General features: G+C 38.5%; 1 protein-coding gene across 3 annotated transcripts in view; it reads left to right on the top strand.

Moving 5' to 3' along the window:
- The first annotated feature begins 1608 nt into the window (after positions 1-1608).
- TOPAZ1 (testis and ovary specific TOPAZ 1) overlaps positions 1609-21643 on the top strand; it is a 44773-nt gene continuing 24738 nt past the window's right edge. Inside the window, exons 1-9 of one of the 3 annotated variants that reach the window (XM_048951765.1) lie at positions 1615-2062; positions 3091-3205; positions 4402-6844; positions 9581-9648; positions 11358-11488; positions 12630-12691; positions 14999-15111; positions 17669-17754; positions 18272-18409. In XM_048951765.1, coding sequence (XP_048807722.1) covers positions 4473-6844; positions 9581-9648; positions 11358-11488; positions 12630-12691; positions 14999-15111; positions 17669-17754; positions 18272-18409 — 2970 coding nt within the window. In that variant the 5' untranslated portion in view covers positions 1615-2062; positions 3091-3205; positions 4402-4472. Of the gene's footprint in view, positions 3206-4401; positions 6845-9580; positions 9649-11357; positions 11489-12629; positions 12692-14998; positions 15112-17668; positions 17755-18271; positions 18410-21643 lie in introns of all 3 variants that reach the window. The other 2 variants (XM_048951764.1, XM_048951766.1) reach the window with 2 other exon arrangements.

Below are 21643 nucleotides of genomic sequence, written 5' to 3'. Positions count from 1 at the left end.
ATACTACCTCTCCTTAGCAATATTTTTGACTGAATGCAGTCTGTTTTTTAACATAATCCACAGCTGCTTCAGAATGTCCTTTCTGAGGCTCTAGTCTTTTTTTTCCACAGGGCTTTCATGAAGAATGTCTTTAATTGGTATTCATTTCAAGTACATTTTTTTCCATTTCATAAAAATCTGGTCTGACTAAAGTTCTCATTATTGTAAATAACTAACTGGATGCTAAATCTCAAAAATGATACTAGAAAGCAATAAGCTAATTCAAATGCTGTTTTTCCAGATTCCCATTAATACTGCTTTTTGGTTCATTTTGTTGTATCGCTACTAAAATTACAGTCTATATGACACACTGGAGCTTGAGAAGGTTGAATTTTGCCAGTGATGAATGTTTTATCTAACAAGCACCCTGCAGCACACTCAAGATGGTAGGTGTTGCGCAGTTAGCCCAGGTCTTTACTGTCGCCACGATCTGAAGCACAGCACCAAGCTGAAGGGAAAAAAGAAAAGCTAAAAATCCTGTATTTTCTGCTTTGGTAAGTTTCCGTGTGTCACTCACTGACTTTTTTCTACTTCACCATATACATGCAATATAATGTTATAAGGAGAAAGTTTTCAAGCCTGTCTTTTATTTCACAGAATCGCAAAATCGTAGGAGTTGGAAGAGACCTCTGCAAATCATCTGGTCCAAATCCCTGCTGAAGCAAGATCCCTACAGTAGATTGCAGGAAAAGTCCAGGTGGGTCTTTGAGTATCTGCAGAGAAACAAACTCCCCAATCTCTCTGGGCAGGCTGTTCCAGCGCTCACAGTAAAGAAGTTCTTTTTCATTTTTATATGGAACTTAATTTCCTCACTTTTGGAGAGGTTTGCCCATGACACTGTTCCTGTCATTATTTGGATAGTGATATGTTATCCCTATCTGTAGATGGAGATACAGGCCAATTTAACCACAGCTGTACTGCAGGCCAACGCTAGTTGGCTTGGACTCCAAGGACGCCCATACTCTTCAAGTTCTTCCATTTTGCAGCACCATACTTCTAGAAAGGAGAGACACAACAAACTTCTTGGGGTTGGACTGGATGATCTCCAGAGGTTTTCTCCAACCCCTATAATTCTGTGACTCTTTTCTGTGCACAGATCCTGGGGATGATCCCCAGGCAGAAACAGACTGCTCCCTCGGATTATGAACATCTATCTGCCTTTATGCTGATCCCGCTGTTGGTGTTAAAGTGACACCTTCCTAAATTCTGGCATTTATGATTTTCCTAGCATTTTCCACAACAGCGTTTTGTAATGTAATTTCTGTGTTCACATTCTCGCACAGTAAATGGTCCTGAAACTTAGTTGGCATCAATCTGTGTTGGAGATACTGCTACATTTGAAGCCTAAAAGTCAATTTTGTCTGTTTTCTGACTATATAGTCTGACTATTTCATCTACTTTGTCCCAAAACGCCTCATTTGAAATACAAAGCCTATGTAAACTGCCAGTACGCAACCAAGTGCATCCCCCTCGTTAAAAGAGTTGGGATATCTGTTTGTTTTTTTTTCCATTCAGGTCTGGACGACTTTGGCGTTTGCAGCCACCTGGTGTTTCAGAGGCACATCAGCCCCGGCCCTGCCCCAGCTCCCGCCCGGCGAATGGACGCTGCCGCCTTCCCACGCTCCTACGGCCTCGCCGGGCCTGACAGGGGCGCGGCGGAGCCTCCCTCACGCCGCCCGGGCCGCCATGACGCGACGCGGCGTGGCTGAAGCCCGCTCTACTCCGTGAGCTGCTCGTCGCTGGCAGGAGGCGCTGGGCCTTGAGAGCCGGAGCAGTGAACTGAGAAGTGGCGAGGAACACGCAGTGCGGGGGAGGGGGTGGGAGGCGGCAGAGCCGGTGGTGCTGTTTGTCTGTGAGGCAGCAGGGAGGCGTGGGGTGGGAACTGGCTGGTGGCTGTGGGCTCGCAGGCTGTGCTTCTCTCGGGCCGGGCTCTGCTGCGGCAGGAGAAGGTTGTGCTCTCTTCCTGCTCGGGCCTGCACTTCTCAGGGCCCGGGCTAGGCAACGTGCTGGTAGAGGTGTGCAGGTGTGTGGGGTTTGCAGGGCTTGGTGGTGTCCCCCACAATGCCGCAGTTAAGATCTGGGAAGGTGGTCGGGGCTGAGACACTGCTTGCTCTCCGGGCTGCGGAGGTGGGGTGTGAGCTAGGGAAGCAGGTGATAGTCGAGCTGAGTCCTCAGCTGGTGCCAGAGAGGGAATCCGAGCAGCCCTCACCTTCACGTTCCCAACCTGCTGCACTCTCTGTAGATTCCTCTGAGCAGTTGACTTTTCTTCTGTCTGTGCAGAAGGAGCAAGCTAAGAGTAGGCAGAGGCCAGGTGGTAAGAAAAGCAAGGGGATACAGAGTAGGGTGTCTTCTGAAAGGAAGAATGATTATGCTCTGCAGGTATCAGACAGTGCTGTGTGTGAAGGTGGGCAAGCAGCCATAGTGGCGGGAGCATGTTTGGAAAAGACTGTAGGCAGAGAGACAGGACAAGGTCAGCAGTCGTTTTGCTTAGGAACTGACTTGCGGAAGACATTGTCAGGCAGCCCAGAAAGACCAAACCTCTCTGGTTTCCAGGAGAATACGCGACCCTCAGGAAAAAAACGCAAGCATTCCTATATGGAATTGAAATTGCAAATCCCAGCCTTGGAGGAGGATCTTGAGAGGACAGAGGGGCATAGTGTTATTTCCTGTTTGTCAGAACCTGAGGTGCTGCAGCCTAGAAAGGGTGCGTGTAGCACTGAAATGAAAGGCACTGCCTCTTTAATGATACTGAATCTGCAAATCCCAGGTCTTAAGAGTTTGGGGACTGAGGAGTCTTTCTTGTCTGAACCAAAACCTCAGGAAGTGGTAGGTAACCCAGAGAGTGTGGATGGGTGTTCCTTAGAAAGGCTGAAAAAGCCAAAGAAGGGAGGAAAGAGAGACTTGACAAAGAAAGGCAGGCAGTCTTTGGTGAAATCAGAACTACAAGGGCCAGGACCTGCCCTGTTAGAGCTGTACACACAGTGTGTGGAGTCCAAGGAAAACTCTGCAAGTCTGACAGAGGAAGACTCATTGCCATTGCTATGTGTGCAGGGCTTAAGTGGCCAAGAACAATCAGAGATTGGAGGAGAGCAGCGCAAGTGTTGCATCCTAGAACATCAGCTGAGCTCAGACCTTCAGAAAGGAGCAGATAGCAAGCAGGAATGTGGTAAGCGTTTGTCCCCCATTGTAGAAGTACAGGTCTAGAATTTGGGCTTTCAGGACAAGGGATGGTGCTCGGTAAGACCTCATTAGAAACTAAAAATAGGAGATAATTTTATTTCTGCAGGTGGAAGTGACTTTGAGGGACAAAGTCATGCAGGCAGGAAAGAGTGGTGTGTATCCTGTCTTAAAGAGCCTGTTAACATGTCGCCAGTCATTTAGCTCTTATCTCTACACTTCTTGAGATAGGGACTTTAGGATGGGGGAAAGCTTTTTTGAAGTAGAAAAGTGGTCATTTAGCCCAAAAGAGAGTAGACCATGTTACCTGGGGGTGAATAGTGGAAGTAAGAGGTATCAGGAGCAGCAGGCCCTGAGTAAGCATTTTAGATTTTATTTTGTGATATTAAGAGGATGATATCAGCTGAACAGTTCTGGAATAGGGTTTTAAAAAAATCTCCTTTTTTCAGGACAATTATCTGTAAGACATTCTTTCTGTTTTAAAAATGAATATATTCAAATGACAAACATTTGCTGTAGTTTACTAATAATTAATCTAGATACCGTATCCTGAAAAAATGAGATATTAAAATTGTTTTACTTTGAAAATTGAGGTCTTAACAAAATTTTACCAATATGTTCTCAAGTTAATTCTTCGTATTTTTGCATTTACAGTTTACAGAATCTGTATTTGCTCTCAAGTAAAAAGTATTTTACAAAATTGCAAGTCCTGGAATTTTCTTGGATCTGGGACAGTCTTAAGCATTTAATCAGGCTATATATCTGAAATAAATGGTTGTATTATTATGTTTATAAGCTTTTCTATTACAGAGAATGTACTGTGTAAACAAAAGATTTGTAAGGCTGATTGTGCAAATGCCATAAGCATTTTCTTGGCAGACTTGCTGTAATGGGTTTCCACCCATTTTCAATATACAGCTTCCATTGACCTTTCAACATCTTCAGGTTCTGTTGTTTATCTGTAGCTTTCTGAAGACAACATAATTTGATACTTTTAAGGCTGCTAACAGTGCTTACTTAAAGAAAAAAAAATGGTGAAATGCAACTGAAATGTGTTTGCCTTATATAGTGTTATGCTCTTTACTAACCTTGACTGTTTTTTGTTCTTTTTGTACAATTCTGCAATAAGGTTGCTGTTTTTTCCCTTAGCATGCTGTTTAATAAGATTGCTTTGTTTCTGAGCAGCAAAGAAAAAACAGAAAAAAAATAAACAAAGCTCAGGTATACAAGCTGTGAAGAAGTGTAAGGCAAATCTAATGAGATCAGAAAATCCCTGCGAAAAGGAATCTCACTTCTTGGAATCTCCTGCAGTTGATGCATTAAGTGGGACACAAAGCAATATTTTTCTGTGTCATCCTGAAGCTAAAAAGTCTGGTGTACAGTTTAAAAAAAGGAAACCCAGAACTGATTCTATCACATGCTTGCAGAATCTTAGCCTAACTGCAGCTGAAAAAGTGATGAATGCAGAACATGATGATACAGAGAATAGTGGAAACAGCCTAAACAGCTGTAACAACTTGCTTGATGTAACAAGAAAGAATCCATTTGTAAGACTGGAGGCCTGTAGTTGCATCAATACATTGGTAAAATCTTCAGTGAATGGAGGTATCAGCACCTTTAATGTAAGAGGATGCTTCCATAAAGCCCAGGATGAGAGGAATTCCAGTAGTCCTGGTGATAAAGAACAGAGTGATATAAATTGCAGCACTAATAGAATGCAAAATGAGAGATCACTCATAAAAGATAGGTTAGTGTTTAATAAAGAAGTAAAAGCTCAGCATAAAGGGCATTTTTTGTGCAACCAGAGTAAAAACAGTAAGTTCTCAAGTGAAAAAAAATGTAATGCTGTTAGAAAGAGTAGAAAAAAGATGAAAATCACTGAGATGTCAGCCATGCAGACTGTTTTCCCAAATGTCAGTAATGAATGCAGTAAGTGTGAGTTACCAGCAGAAGCTGCAGTTGCCTCTTCAGACTCCTCTGCAACCTTAGGACTAAATAATAAAGAAACAGCTCTGTCAGATTGTGCATCTCATCTAAGTACAGAAAGCAGTACTTGTGAAGCACAAAAGAGTAGAAAGAATAGGAGAAAGAAGAGTACTAAATTACTTGCATTTGAAGATGGCTGTGAGAAGACATCTGATCTGTCTACAGTAGCAGAAAGAGAAGGTTCAAACACTGTGGCATCACAGTGCTATTCTCCTACTTCGGGTAGCCCGAGAGCACTAACTCATGCTCGTAATCTTTCTAATCATCACAGCAGCATGATGGATGAAAAATTAAATAAAGTTAAGAAGAATTTGCAGCAGTTTACCTGTCAAAGAGCAATACCTATGACTGGCATACATGTTTGGCCTATTGAATCTTGTGCCAGGACTTCTGGATGGGTCCCTGAAAGTCGTTGGTCTGTCTCAGAAGGAAAACTAATTTTAAGTCCAGTCTTTGCAGAGTCCTCTGATGAAAGCAGTGTCAAAACTATAGGAAACAGTTCTGTGGCAGGGAATTCGAGACAGTTGGTTTTGCATACATCAGTGGCAGAAGTTAACAAAGAACCTGCACATAAAATAATGGATCTAAGTGCTGACTGTCTAACTTCAGTTGAAATCTCAGAATCCTCTTCTGTGGGTATTTATGAGACTTGTAGAATGAGCAATGAAAATGTGGAATCACCAGTTAATATGGTTAAAAGTGCTGTGTCTTTTAACCCTGATGATATGCAAGAAAATAAAGCAACCTCAAATTTTACAAGTGCAAAAGATAAAGGAACTGAAACAAAGAGAAACCCGTCTGTGGCAGACCAGAATAGTGCGTCTAAAGGAAAACAAAGCAGAGTCAACTTAGACCATAAAGCAGCAGTTGTGAACCAGATGCTTTCTGAATTAGAACAACCAACAGTACTGAACACCAAAAACCTGACAAATTTCAAAATACCTTTACGCAGAAACAAACCTGAACCTGGGACATTGGAACCTGTCAGTTCATTTGAGAGTAAAACCTGTAGTCTACCAGAGCTTGATAGCACTAGTGTTTCAGGAAGTCAGAAAAGAGATGAGAAGACTACCTTTGTGAAGGTGAAGCAGCAGCCTCTTCCTGTAGTAAGTGATGCTGTATCTTCAGCTTCCAGGAAGAAAGAAGCTGATGAGGTCAACAGTAAGGACTTTCGGCACAGTGGCTCTGAAAAGCTTTCAGATGAGATGTCCACACTCCCCGATCCTGTCTTTTTATACCCATGTCCTCTTGAGAGACAGATAAAATCATCTTCACCTGACTTCTGTGGTACTGATTTTGTATGGAAATCAGAGGTTTCCTGTCATTCAGGGGACGCAGTTGACCACAGTGTTGCATTAGAAATACATGATGATAGCAAATCAAAAGTCAATCTTCCACAACACAAAAGTGAAAGGTTTCCAGATGTTCTTGAAGCATACAACAAAGATGTTCTTGTCATTGATGTGATCCAGGATGACCCTGATCTTTTTGGAACCAGTGGTGAAGAAGAGTTTACAGTCACAGACAGTGAAAATTGTCCTGCAAAGGCATGCTGTTCTAGCATCTTCATTAAAGAGGAAAAGCAATATCCCGAGTGTGCTGATACTTCAGAAAACAGTCATTCAGTAAATGGTAATTTTAGGTATGCTTATTGTTCTGCTTTATGACAATAATGCTAAGTACTTCAACCTCGTATTGATACGCTTTGGTTGTAGTCTTCCGAAGTGTCAAAGCTTGATTGTGGTACGGTAGTTTTCTGAGTGCAAATAAATTTTTCTGGTTTGGTTTTGTTTTAAAGAACTAGGATAAACTCTGAATGGAAGGAATACCTAATCCTCAAGCATTGGTATAGATGAAATGAAATATGAAATATAAACAAAGCTGATTATTAATGATAATTGTCTTAATAACTAATTATTTTTGAGTATCTGACTTAAGCAGTATCCCTTTAAGAGTAGATTTTACATGTAAATTTGTACAATATTTGTCTTTTTTCGAGGTGTAGCATATTCTTTTACTCAGTCTGTATGAGTAAGCAACTGTCTCCACAGTAGTGTTCCATTCTCAGTTTCTCTATCCACACTTCTCTTCTACAATCACACATGAATAATTCTCAAATCTGTAATTTGGTTGACGTGTTACAGTTATTTGGGATCCTTTATTCACCAAGTGTCTCATATGCATTTGTAGGCATTTGTGTTTTTTCTGTATTTTGAAGTGATAATAAAAGTCATGGGAGTGGGGTAACAAGCTTTTATAAATCAAGCCATAGTGCTTTGTGAGATAGGCCTTCCAGTATGTGAAGGAGCGTACAGGAAAGCTAGGGAGAGCTTTTCTATAAGGGTATGTAACAACAGGACAAGGGGAAATAGCATTTGACTGAAGAGGATAGATACAGGTATTAGGAAGAAATTCTCTACTGTGAGGGTGGTGAGACACCAGAATAGAGTTTGTGGATACCTCCTCCCTGGAAGCATTCAAGACCAGGCTGGTTGGGGCTGTGAGCAGCCTCGCCTAGAGGGAGGTGTCCCTGCCCATAGCAGGGGGTTGGAGCTAGATGATATTTAAGGTCCCTTCCAACCCAAACCATTCTACGATTCCATTCTGTGATTAACTCATCAACTCTGTAGTCTTGTTTTCTCTCTAAGCTCCGATACTTTTCTTTGATAAAGGAGTTTCAAGATTAAATTCTTTAGGTAGGAACTACACAAGAATTTCATCTGAAAATTAGGGGGGTTTTATTGATGGGTGTTTTATTTTCTTTCTCTGTGCTTTCTGGGTAGCTTTAGGTTATCTTTATTTTAAACGCTAATTTAACTTTTTCCAATGTTGCACCATCTAATAACTGCATTTGGTTTTTTCTGTGTATCTTTGCACTTCTTATCCTTTTCCTGTCACTAAGCTCACAAGAGAGAGCAAGGAAATCAGTGTGCCAACCAGTTTTCTAGACATGAGAATATTAAGCTTCTTTTTTTAATATAAAAATACTTCTGCTTAAGCAAGCCTGTGAAGAGCAGTATTCAGATGATATGTCTTTAGTAGGAGCATCCAACTTCTTAAGAAGTAGTTAGGCTGTGTCATAGTAAATTTGTTAGTATGAGTATTCCCTTTGGGATCCTCTGACAGAGCATCAGTACCCTTTCTTGCTTTTAGGACACTTCTGCTTTTTACTTTCCTCCTTTCAAGTAAAACTCCCAAAATTTAATCCTTTTTCAAATGCAGAGAACAAACTGAGCTACACTGGTTAACACAGCTTGTGCTGTAAGGAGATTTGTTTAAATTTAATCAGCAACAGCATGCAAGATCATTCTGCATTCACTACTCAAATTCTGATGACCGAGTCTGTCCTCATTTCCAGAACTCTAAAATGCATCGACTTCTTAAGGTTCTGTCAGTGCTCTTAGATTTCTCAAGCTGGTGATAGATGCAACGTGCTGTATGTGATGGAGGCACCTTCTTGACGACATCTTACGATGTGGCTCCCATAAATGTTCCACACTACGCAGCAGAATCTGGTAAAGATTTGGAAATGGCTTCTGACCTGAACATGAAGATTTCAGGCTCTTGACTCTCTTATATATTTTCCATTTAAAAAAAAAAAAAAAAAAAAAGTTTGTGATGGTGATAGCTTTCTGAAACTATCTGCACTGCGATTTGAAAGAATAGTCATTATAAGCAAAATCATCAAATAAATGCATGGGAGAGAAAGGAAAAAGCTTACAGAGAACCTGATTCTGAGAAGAATCCTTCCTATCTCTGCAGACTTGCTGGGGCATAATTAAAATCTTCTTAGTAATTTTTGTAGACCTATGTAGGTATTTGTACCTCAGTGTTGCATAGTTCAAAGTTGCACATACTGGGGAAGTATTGTTTTCATAGGTTCTTGCAAATTGCCATTCTTTTTTCCAACTAGTCTATAAAATAAGTGAGCTAAGTATCTTTCTGCAAACAGAAGTTTTTCTTGCTGTCTTTAAGATTCATTGTTATGCGAAATATCTTGAATGTAAAATTACTACAAATGACATTTCTTTATTTCAAACTCATGAATTGGTTTGTTAGTACGCTCTTTCAATAATGTACTCTATAGAAGAGAATTCCCTTTTTCAATACTTTAAGCAAAGGTGAAAGGAGGTGATGAGATTTTAGATTTGGGATTTGGAAATGTCTTAGCTTTTCTTACTGTATTTACATGTACTTTTATGGGAATAAGCATAGAACAGCCAAAAGAGATTTAAGAACACTCTAACGAGCTTAGTGTTGTAAGTAAGGATCTGTCCGTAGCTAAAAGCATTAGTGCGAACTTTAATTGTACAGAACTGGTTGGATTAATTCTGTTTTGTAAGATGAGAATGTTAAGTATACCTTTTGTTCAAAACAGAGACATTAATATACAAGAATCTGGAAAGTTGAATGATGCTGAAAATTCATGGGATTTGATGCTAAAAGGTAAGCATTTTTAGAAGTTTTTGAACGTGAAATCAAGGAGAAAGTAACCACGACGATATTCAGGGGGAAAACCTAGGATTTATACTTTCCATATAAAATGAGAGTGTGTCAGCTAATAACGTCTTTTATTGTAACAGTGATTTCCCAATTATATGAAATGCAGGTCTTTTGAAATGATACGAATCTCTTTCAAGAACATCGTTTTCTGTGATTCCTGTCTGTTGATTGTACTCTTTTGACATCCCTTGCTCTTTAACCAAAAATTTCTGTTAGTTGATTAGACAGTAGTAGGACACTGAGTGTTTTCATATTAGTGTGGTAAGTTCGTGCTGAAGGAGTAAGTTTGGGTAGAAGTAGTGTCCTGGAGAAAAAGGAGTGAATTTCTCCTTGGGAATAGTGAGAGGAGAAAAGGTTTAATGCCTTAGTGATTAGAAGGCAAAAATGAAAGGTAATGAGGGGTAAGAGCTCAGGCACCAACACCTCTGAGGAGAAGTAGGGAGCAAGTCTACAGCTAGAGACCTCTTATCTTGTAAATAGGGTACTTATGGTGGCATCTGCAGAATTAAGGTGATGGAAACCAAACCTGGAAGCAGGTCCTGTGCTATTCAGTAACTTCTGTGTTTGTTTAAACTAATTGTTGTTTTACATCATAGTCAAGTAAAATTAGAGGCCAAAAAATTTTAAGTCTTCTTGTGCTGAAAACAAAGAAATAGATTAAGCAGCTCCTTCTTCCCAGGTCTGATTAATGTAGCATTTCGTCACACACTTAAGTACCCTCATTCATATCAACCTATGCTAGATGTATGACTTCTTAAAAGACAAATGACCTGTACAGAACAAAAAAAGATGACTGATAGTGGTTATCACTGGCAACTTACATGTTCATTTGGAAATACATTTTACTTCATTGGTGCATTGTGTTACACAGGGATGTCATGGCTGGTTGTCTGAGTGGCTTCACAGTGTATGAATGGCAACAAATACTGCAGTTAGGGTTGAGCAATCTGGATGACGTCAGTCATCTTTGTCTTTCAAGTAGAAATGTTATGTACACTGTCTTCTTGCTGATGTGTATCGATGATGATACAGACTGGTGACAGTCATCCAATGAAACAAAGAATTTTTTCTAATGGAAAGCTCTTTTATTGTGTGTAAAGAGCTGCTTCAGAAAACTGTAGTCAGTTGTTCCTTTCATTTCCTGCAGCGCTTACAGAAGGTTCTGACATTTCCTGGCATTGAATACTGCTTACATGAATTTTGAGTTTTTCATAGCTGCCTGTATTTACTGCCGAGTTGCATCGTGTCATTACAATTAACTTATCCCTTTCTCCAGTAAAGACTTAAGTCATTATTTGCTTAGCAAATTGCTATATATATCTTGGGCTGTTCTCTAACAATAAATCTTAACTGAGTTTATTTTTAAAATACTGAATTAAATGTGATATAAATAAACCTGTTGTATTATTCTGCAGTTACTACTGTAGAACGTACAGCCTACAGCCCGATTGGAATTTTAATTGCAGATTCAGTTTAATATTTATTTGACAGGGCTCATGCTTTAAGTGGAATAATTTTACATACAAATTTTGCATTTACAATGTCCTACAGGTTCTTAAATGTCATTGTATTAAGTTTTTAAAATATGTAGGAGAAGTAATTTTGTCTAGGTTATAGTATGGGAAACAGACGATGTGTTTGTGCATTCTCAGCTTCAGATATTAAAACCCACAATTCCTCCAGTGGAAACAGTCCTATGCGAAGTTTTACTGAGGACTCTTTTGAAGATGGACAACTAACAGAACTGGATGAACTTCTAAAGAGTTTTGAACTAGATGAAAAGGTACTGAGAAATTATGCTTTGTCACTGAACAGTTTAAGAAATCCGTGTATTTGGGCGGTTGTTATTGCTGGTGCTGTTTCATCAGCGCTTTTAGATTCCTGTAATGAAAGGAATATTATTTTCAGAGTGTTACGATTACTACATGCTATTGACATTTGAATTTTTGCTTGATGGAACTTAATTTTCTTAACCTGTCATTAATAACCTGTCATCAAATTTGATATGAAACAACATGTTGTCATCTCAGTTTTTACAGTAATTCTGTTTGGAAGGGACTGTTCCAATGGACACACAGACACTTCTGTGCGTAAGTGACATACCATAAAAGCTGGTGTCAAATATTTCTCACCACACAGTCTTGGAAGAACGGGGTGGTGTTTGAAAGCTGGGGAGCTATGCAACCATCCTGCATCTCAGAAGTGTTCTGTGGTTGATTAGTGGGGCAAACCTTCCATGACATTCACTTACTGATTTCCTGGCAATCTGCGGGAGCGTTAAGCAATTTTCATGCTCAGTGACGTTATTTGACCTTTCTACCTTCTATCACCTCCTTCTTCTAGATAAGCTGCCTAGGATTTTTTAAGAGTTGCTGAAGTTTTATGGTATTTACTTATTTGATAATGGATTAAAATTTGCATTTCACTGCCGCTCAGACACAGGTGCTGATAGTGTCTGTCATTTTCCACTACTTCTGGAGTGGGTAATGGTCTTAACTGGGTAAGTTAAACTGCAAAGTACAGATGGCTGAAGATTGGTAAGTGCACGAGTGAGGTAATCAAACAATAAAGAATTGATTTCCTTGGTAAAATCGATGTTTAAAAGAGGAATATAAATGTTTCCTTCAGCAAATGGAGTTGGCACTCATAAAGTCTGATTCATAAAGTGAACAGCACTCTTTTTTCCCCTACTCTTAGAAAGGATACAAGGGGCTGTCAAATGGTACAGGTTATTGATTAAGTAGTACTTGTTGCAGTTCTGCCAGGCCACTCCAAAGATGGGCTACTTCATAGTGTTAAGGCTTTATAAAGTCAGGATCCCAGTATTTTGTATTTCAGTGCTATGAGATTAGCTGTAGGTATTTTCCAAACCTCAGACTTAACCAAACTCAAACCATAAAGGTTTATTTTAAATATCTTTACAGTTCAAGTTTGCACATGGAGTGGCTGCTGTGGAACCAAGAGAAAAAAGCGAAGCTGGAAAAAGGTACATGTACTGTGTCCTTAAGGTAACATGATGTTCCCTAGTCACTCTACAAATGGAATATGATATTTTCACCAGTACACTGTCGTCATTTTAATTAATGTTTTCTGTTATGTAAGAAAATAAAAGTGAAATAATATAATTTCTGTGTGCTAACTACAAGTTTATACCAATATTCTAGTTAAAGCCTAACAGGACAACAGAAGATATTTTGTCCTCCAGCAGCTGACTAAATTTATTCCCTTTGTGCCAGAGTCTCACTTGTTCCGGCATCTCTGTATGAGTGTAGTATGAGATGGATGTATCTTCAGCCACAATAGTACTTGCTAGAATTCAATAAAAATAACGCTTTCATTTCTATATCTCTTTGAACTTGACAGAATTCATGAGAGGATTTAAAGATTTCATTCAAATTCAGGCTGACAAATGCCTGAATGGAAAAGACACTTAAAAATATGGCATGTGGAGTTAAGCATGTGCTTAACTGTTATGTCAGCTTCAAGTGGTGCTTACACCATTTACTGTATGTATGACTTGCATATGTACAATTCAGAATCCTTCAGTTGCAACCTCCATTCAGTGTCAGTGGAAAAAAATGAAGCAGAAGATGACTCTGTAGAAAAAAATATCAAAGTTATACTTAAATTATGGAATATTCCGGTAATCAAAAGAGAAATTGAATCATAGACATTTCAGAGTAATTTTCACAAGTAGTCAAAGAACTTTAGCATATAGTATTGCTTTTTTTCAGCACCACTCACATTTCTGTGACTGAAGTCTGTCACAGAGTGCATTAAATGGAAAATGCTGCATCTATTCATTAATCAGCTGGAAGCTCCAAGCTCCTCCTTCTGTTTAAGTGTTTTAGATTTCCTTTATAGCATATATGGCTCTTTGTGCTACAGAAAAAGTAGATTATGCTGGATAAAAAAGTTTGTGCAAGGGATACCACAGTAATTCATTTCATTCTTTAACAGAGCATTAGAGCTAAGATGTGCTGTCATAGTTGAAACGCAGCACTCTGCACTTAGAGAAGGGTTTAATCCTTTATTTGGAGTAAAACTGTTTTCTCTAGTTTTACTGGAAAACATTGCCATTGCAAAATTTCATCTAGAAGAAAACACAGTTGTTATTCCTTGTTAACAAACTCTGCTTCTAATGGTGACTTCAGTTCAGTAAGCAAACAGATTGTACAGCTATACAGTTTAGAGTTCTTGGCAAAATTATGTGTAGTTTGATGTCAAGATTAAAAAGAGCTGAGACTGCTATCCTGAAGGTGGGCTGCTGTTAAAATCCTGTTTTATCAGCTCTAAGGCTGGCATGACAGAGATATGCTAAAAAACATTTTATGCGGTGATTGCAAAATTCTGGGCCGCTAGGTGCACGCACCTTGTTTTCCCTCTGGTGGGGAATAATAGTCTGTACTGACTGAAAGAAGGATTGCTATTGAGGAATTTGGACGTGGTGGATGCAATTTATTGTCATCCGCATTAGCATTTTTCCTAAAAACTGTATTAAAAACTGTGCAGATCAGGAACGGTTTGAGTTACCCTGGCTAAGAGCTACTAAATAAATGGAGTGTGACCCTCACAGAAAACAGCAAGTCAGTTTCTTTCTCCAAATAGCAAGCATGATGTGGTGTCATTTGTACTTAGCCTAAATTATTAATTGAAGGGGGAGAAATCTGATTAAAGAGCTTTTTTTTTTCTATGACTTTATTTACAGATAAGAAAGAGATCATTAAGCATTTTGCTAGCAATATTTGTACCTTATTTTGGAAAACAAAACATCTTCAAAATCTAATTACCTAGGATATATATGTATGGGAATAAAGGCAGAATGGGTTTTGAGTTCTCTTGAATACAGTCAATTATTAGGAAAGAAAATGGTTGGCTGTTCAGATGTTCTGTGGATTACTTCTTTGTCAGATATTATATGTAACAGACTACTGAAAAGTAGAGCTTCTTCAAAGGTGGCAGAAATCATCACAAACTTCCTGTCAGCTAAGTGAGAAGAAAAAAAAAGTGATTCATGTGTGCCCTTCCTACTCACAGATTTTTATGTAATTACACTCCAGAACAGAATAATCTCAGCTGATACTATAACAAGATTGGACCAAGCTGTGGGAGTAATGAAAGTAACGTTGTTGGGACTGCCAGCCATTCAACTTTACTGTGAATTTTTTAGTGTCACTTTAATTCTTGGAGAAATTGTCATTTTTTATGCACTTAATACCTCCTTATATTTGTTTCTGATATGGAAGAAGCACCTTTTGTAATTTGGCTATATCTGTTTTTTAATGCTCAACAGTGACTGTAAATACAGAGATCTTGTGAGCTGTGAACTGCTCTCAGAAATGCCATTGCATGCCCCGAACGTGAGCGACTTCAGTGAAAGTATGGTGCAGAAACCCTGGAAGAATGGTACTGTGTGCTCTATTGAGAAAAGCTCCAAAATTTATTTTGACGTGTGTTACTTACCTACAAAATTATAAGGATTTTTTTTTTTTCAGTTTCCAAAGTCATTTTTTGTTAATTGTGCATCTGGAAGCATAAATGTAAGCTCTCATGATAGCCTGATTTTTTGTTTATTGGGTTGTTCACTTGTTTCTTGTTTGGGATTTTTTAACCATTTTCTTATTCGGTAGGGTCAGATATCAGTGATTTTATCTTGCTATTTATAGTCTTCAAATACTTTAATTGTACAATAATGTCTCCATTCTTAGGATTTTGACAGATTGTGTATGAACCATGTTATTGTTATTAGCAAGTAACCTATTTTTCTTTATTTATGGTCAGAGAATGTGACAACAGGTTTTCTTGATTGATTACTATCTGTCAGCACTTCTTGGCAAAGGAGTTTGCCCACCTTGCCAACGATCACAAATTTCTTGTTTCTGCCAACTCAAATGTTTGTGAAGCATTTACTAAATTGGATCAAGGAAATGATCTAGAATTAATAAGCAGCATTTAATTTTGACCTAGTATATTTCATGACTGGGGCAGTGTACCACTGAAGTGTTTCTGCTAATAGAGAAATCTTAATTCAGTGCAGCTGTAGTCATGGTTTCCTTCTCTTTTCTCTGCACATGAGAACTGTGATGTTTAGCCTTACATAAACATGTAGTTTTATTTGCCACACAGGATGGACGAAAACAGGACTTTATTTATGGACAGATATGCATTTTGTTCCTTTGCAGCACCTGTTTTGGGATATTGTGTTTTCAGAATTATTGGTTAATATGGATATTTATAAATCGGGATTTTTAGAATCGAGATTGGTGTCAGACATTCTTGTTTAATTTCAGATTATACTGCCAGCCTGAACTTTTAGTGTGATTTTATCATCTTACCAGTATTTTTAGGAAGTGCAAGAAACATAAATGCTCTAAGAAGCAACTATATGTCTGTAAATATGAAATTACAGACTGAAATATGTCTGTAGACTACAGTGGTTTAAACTTGCTTGTGGCTTTGGCTTTAAAAGTGTATAAATCTTCTGAAGAGTTCTTCTAAAGCTTCCTTAGCATTGGTCAAAAAAGCTGCCAAAGCAAGAGCATCTGTGCCAGGAAAGAGTAAAACAGGTTTTTTGTGGGTTTTTCTTGTTTGTTTGAACGATGAAGGCAGGATCAACTCTTTAAGATCTGCTCCCTGTTAATTTGATGTGGTGGGAAGAGAGAGTGCAGACTGTTCCAAGGACCTGGCCAGGAACTCCGGGCAGTGGGGACAGGCTTGTTAGGCTGATCACTGGGAAAAACTTCTTGGAAATAGTGGTATTGCATTGAAACAGGCTGCCTGGGGGAGCGGAAGAGTCGCCATCACTGGAGGTGTTCAAGAAGTGTGTAGATGTGGCAGTGAGGGACATGGTTTAGTAGGCATAGTGGGGGTGAGCTGATGATTGAACTAGATGATCTCAGAGGTCATTTTTCCAACTTTGATGATTCCATTGTTGTGTGAGAGCTAGAATTGTGGGAGGAAACTCCTGAGTTAAAAGTTCTCAGGGGCATTTTATTTCTGCAGCTGGTAGCCGACTGTTTTCTCAATGTTCTTTCTGTGGCTAAATCTTTCCTTTCCTAAATTCCCTATCACTGCTGCACAGAATCGTGCTGCTATGACAGTACTTAACATTTCTGTCACTAATTGTTCTGTTATATGTATGCTTCCCATCCTACGACTGTCCTGTCTGTCTAGAATGATGCACAGATCAAGAGTGCAAATCTCCACTGGAACATGACTGTTTATTGGATGTTCTTTATTTAAACTGTAGTTTTTTGGAAAGCACCCTGCCTTTTGAATGCCCAGTTCTTTAAAGAGGCCAGATGGGCACCCCAGGAAGGAAGGCATTCGAAAGCTCATCCTTCTATTTAAATATGAAATTGAAGAATTTGAACTTGTGTCTTCCATTAATACTGCAAGATTGCTCATTCTTGAGAAGAAGAAAGCTCCAGCATCAGCAATAATTAAGGATCTAAACCCAAGTTTCACGGTTAAGAAACCAGTAACTTCCACTGGACTTGAGCTTCACATTGTAGCGCTTAAACATGTAGGTTATTAAAGATTTTATTTCAGTTCTGGAAAAAAATTCTTGTTAGTGATGCGGTAGTGCAAGGATCACTGCTAAAGGTTTGTTTGGTTTTTTTCCTTTTGAGATTGGAACTTCTGGATATTTTGATTCAGTTTCTTTTCTCATCTTTCATTCTCTTTTCAGGATAAGAAACCTCGCACAAAGTAGGGAAGTTTTTAATTCAAAAGTTTAACCTCAAGTCCTTTCTCTTGAAGTTTGTTTACTTCATATCAGGATAATTAAGAAATCTCTTAAGTTAGATTGCTGGTTTTTAGACTGTATTAATCAAATTTTCATTAATCATGCCTGTGACTGGAAGGATTCCTAAATACAAAGGGAAATAAGATACATGAGAGTGGTTTCATGATGACTCATTTTATTACGTGATCCATTTATTGTCCTTATCCTAATTTCTAGATGATAGATTCTCAGGAAGAAGTCTTTCACTGCCCCTGCAAACTTACGGAGATTCTGAGACAGGGAAGACAGACAAAAATATAAAAGTGAGTTGCTGAATCCTTAATGAATTTTGATACTTTGGCAGTAAATTCAGTATGAATATTGAGACAGTTCTCTCTTTATGTAGTAAGAAATTATTAACCTATGTATATTTACGTTTCTAGTCCTCTAAAATGTTAAAAATGAATAAATAGAATTTCTGGGAACGCAGTCAGTGATGATGAGACATGTTCACAGTGAACCTTTGTTGAATTCTGTTTCCAGCTTAAACAAAACATGCATAATGCTCTTTGTTTTATTGTTTTTGTAGAACTGAAAAGCTGAGAAAGTTTCGTATTTTTAGGAGAGACTGCATCATCCATTTTGCTGGGTGCTGGAAAGGATAAAGGAATTTTACCTACCCAGAATTCTCAGACAGTTCCCCAGAGCCATGCAGTATTTTGTTGTTTTTATTCTTCTCGTACCTAGATACTCTGAAAATCTCCAAAAAATGGACATGCATGCTTTAAAAAAAAAAAAGCTGCTTTTTTTCTGCTTGTTTTAATTTTGTTTTGTTTTTAGGCTTCCCATTCAGTCCAGCAGCTCCTGGAGATGATTAACCTGCCCCGTAGATACTGCAGATTTTATTTTGTGACTTTGCGTGGCTGTGAAAGATCAAAATGTTGGTTTTGGCATGTTCCTAAACCAGGGCATGAAAAGGTAAGAAGATTTAGTGACGAAAGAAATAGATTGTAAGTTGCAACTGGTTTTAATGCAAATCAGCATCTCCTGTCCTCGTTTATATTTTGAGGGAGATTAAATGTCAGAGACTGATGGGTCAAATGATGTTCAGAAGACCTTTTGAAGATGTTTTATGGTTTGTTCCTTTTTTTAAATGGTGTAGCTTTGAACTTGCAGATTTTTGAAGAGTACAGACATCAACAAAAGAGCAGGTATTAGGGCATGCCAGTATAGAGTAGTAAGTGGGAAGATTCTGAGACATTTCCATGCAAACATCAGAGACCTGCAAGCAAACCCAGACTTCGTGTATGTTCTTAAAAGCCACCTGTGATATATTACTTTCTGCAAACTTTGTGAAGCAGGTGCACGTCTGGTTCACAAGCAGAGCAGCAGTTTTTCCACTTGCAAACAATATTACTTTTATGGTGGTGAGCAAAGTAGCTGTGTTTTCAAACCCTTTAACGATAAATTGAGTCTGTGCTGCTTCCAAGAACTGTGGAAGGCAAACTAATTGTGCTGTCATGTAATGAGATTTTGGAATTGGCTGAGACTTAGGTGGTTATATAAGTCATTTAGAAGGAAATAAAATACTAAAACAACTAAACAAGTACAGACACCTACCTAAACTTGTCCTTAGCTGATCTCACAAGACTATTTCTTCCCTAGCATCTAATTGGTGTGAGTTACAGTTTTATCTTGAGTGTCAGTAAGCAAGAAATTAAAGAATGCAAATGTGAAAAATAATGTAATAAGCATTGAACCTGATTGAGGCAAATGCTGTTCTAAAATCTTAAACTTACTGTATCAGAACTTCTAAAATAAGTGAGTGCAGTTTGGTGTTATTTCCAATTTCAGTGTTTTTCCTTTTTATGTCTTGAGAAAAGCTGTTTTTTGTGGAGTTTTTTTTTTTTTTTTTCCTAATGCTTTGCAACCTCTTGGAAAAAAACTTACATGACAGCTTAAAAATGCTAGGATCATTTGAGAATAATTCATCATGAAATGTTTTCTTTTTGTCTCAGTTGTGAAATGTCTTTGGCAGGAAACAGTGGATATCAGTGATTTTCAGCTAATTTGTATGAATTGTTGTAGTTTGTAGTGCTTCTGTATGTATGTGCTACAGAACAATAATATTTGTGTTGAGCTATTAAATGAGTTTAGTTGTGGTGCAGCACACCTCATTTTCTGCCCAGCAAACATAACCTGCCTTTCTTGATAGTCTGGAAGTATATTTTCGTTTTGTTTTGTTTTGGAGGTTTTTTGAATAGGTCTATTTAAAATGATAATTGGCTGCACACCTCATGGTGGCACCAAAGTACATAAAAGGAGGACTGGTAAAGCAGCAACAAAGAAGTCATCGTGTCAAATTCAGGGGAAATAAAGCTGTTTATGATCCATTAAGCAGAACACTAGTCTGCGTGGTTAGAATTAAGTTTCCAGCAGTGATTGTTACCCGAATTTTCGAAGAAGGCTGTCTTTCCCCGCAGTGGAAGTTCCTTCATTTTCATTAAGTGTTGATGACTTAACGCCTAACTTGCTAGGATTTAGTACTCTTTACAGTCCTAATTGACAACAAAACAGGGGTTTAATTCTTGAAAACATCCTTTGTTTTGAAAATCCGTGTACTCTTGAGCTCAAGGAGTTCTGCAAATTACTGGTTTTATTTATTTAAATAAAGCTGCCTTCCATTTCACAGTTAAATTTCTTTTGCATTAGGCAAAGTAAACAAGACTATCAAGGCTTCTTTAAATACTCTGCAGAGGTAAGGTGATGGCTTTAACTAGGTTTAGGCATGGCTGGCCTTCCAAGAATAGCTGCCTTTTGAGTTTTTTAGTTTTGTTCTGTCAATTCAGCAGCTATAGGAAATAAGACTGAAAAATCCTGATCACTTCGTACTTGAAAAGGCCATACAAAACTAAGTAATCTATTGTTTCAGATGTCTCATAAGTGCAGGTGCCGTTGGAGCATTGTTTGACATAGAATAACATTAGTCTTCTGTTGAGATTCCCAGGTGTTTCTCAGCATCAGTGTCTTTCCAGCTCTTAAGAGCTTCAGAAGTTGTAGGCATTTTCAGAAAGTTACGTGGGGTTGCTGTATTTAAAAAGAAAACAAAAAACTTCTGCATGTATGCAAAGGCATCTCACTGCAATTTAAAAGAAACGTATTAATAGTGACAACAAATGTTTTAGACATTGAAGTTAAAATGGCAAAAATATGAGTTGTTAGTGCTGATTTTGCTTGTTGTAAGCGGCAGTGTTGTCACCCATTTAAGGCCATGTTTTGTGTTTTTTTTAATGTAGGAATGCAAAACTAATTGATTAAAATAATGAGTTACTAATACAGGGAAATATCTCCTCTTCGTGTACCAGACATCTGCTGTTTTGCAGTGTGGGTGTATCCTTTATTGCCACTTACTGCAGGAAAAATGCTTTAGTATTTGGAGGTAAAAGGTGCCCAGCATCCTTTTTTTTTTTAAATCCATTTCCTTCAAGGTGCTGGAACTTCTCATGTTTTATTCCCCTTGGTTGCATGAAAGAGGTTAAACTTTTGTCTGCAAGTACAGTAGATGCATATCACATCCTGCTGTGATACTTTTAACCATTGAGACTTTTACTGTAGATCCTCTAGACCCCCTGGATTGGCTGATCTAAAATATGAAAAATCTTTTTTTGAGAGTCTGACCAATAAACCAATGGGTTTATTTTCATTACATTCAGAGGCCTCAAATTAAGCTGGAGAGTGGTTGCTGCTTTCTGGGCACAATTAGAACCTTTCACGGAGGCTTGGGCAGGAGGAAGATGGTGTTCTTATCCATAGGGACGTAATGGTTGAAAATTTGTGTCACTAAGACGTGGAGGGCAACACACTGCACAGTGTTTAGAGTCTGATGCTGCACAAAGAAAGATGGAGTGAATCTTCTCTGAGAGCGTGCACACGTGGGATTGAACCCCAACTATACCTGCAAGGAAGTGCAGCGAGAGCCTGTGCGTATCAGGCTGTGGGAAGCAGCAACTGCTGTGATGACCAGGGCTTCTGTCTTTTATTAGCATGAGAACAGCTCCTGCTCCATCTGCAGATCTGCAGCAACGGATCATAGATTGCAGTGTCTAGATAGCTGATGAGGAGCAGGGAACTTCGTCCCAATAAAGCATTACAGCTGGCTGATGCTTTTTAATCTGGCTTCTTAAATAAAGAGACTTATTTGGTGCAGATCAA

The sequence above is a fragment of the Lagopus muta genome, chromosome 7 (genome assembly GCF_023343835.1).
Source record: "Lagopus muta isolate bLagMut1 chromosome 7, bLagMut1 primary, whole genome shotgun sequence".
Taxonomy (NCBI): Eukaryota; Metazoa; Chordata; class Aves; order Galliformes; family Phasianidae; genus Lagopus; species Lagopus muta.
Note: the sequence above shows the minus strand (reverse complement) of the source record. Positions and strands in the feature narration are given on the sequence as shown.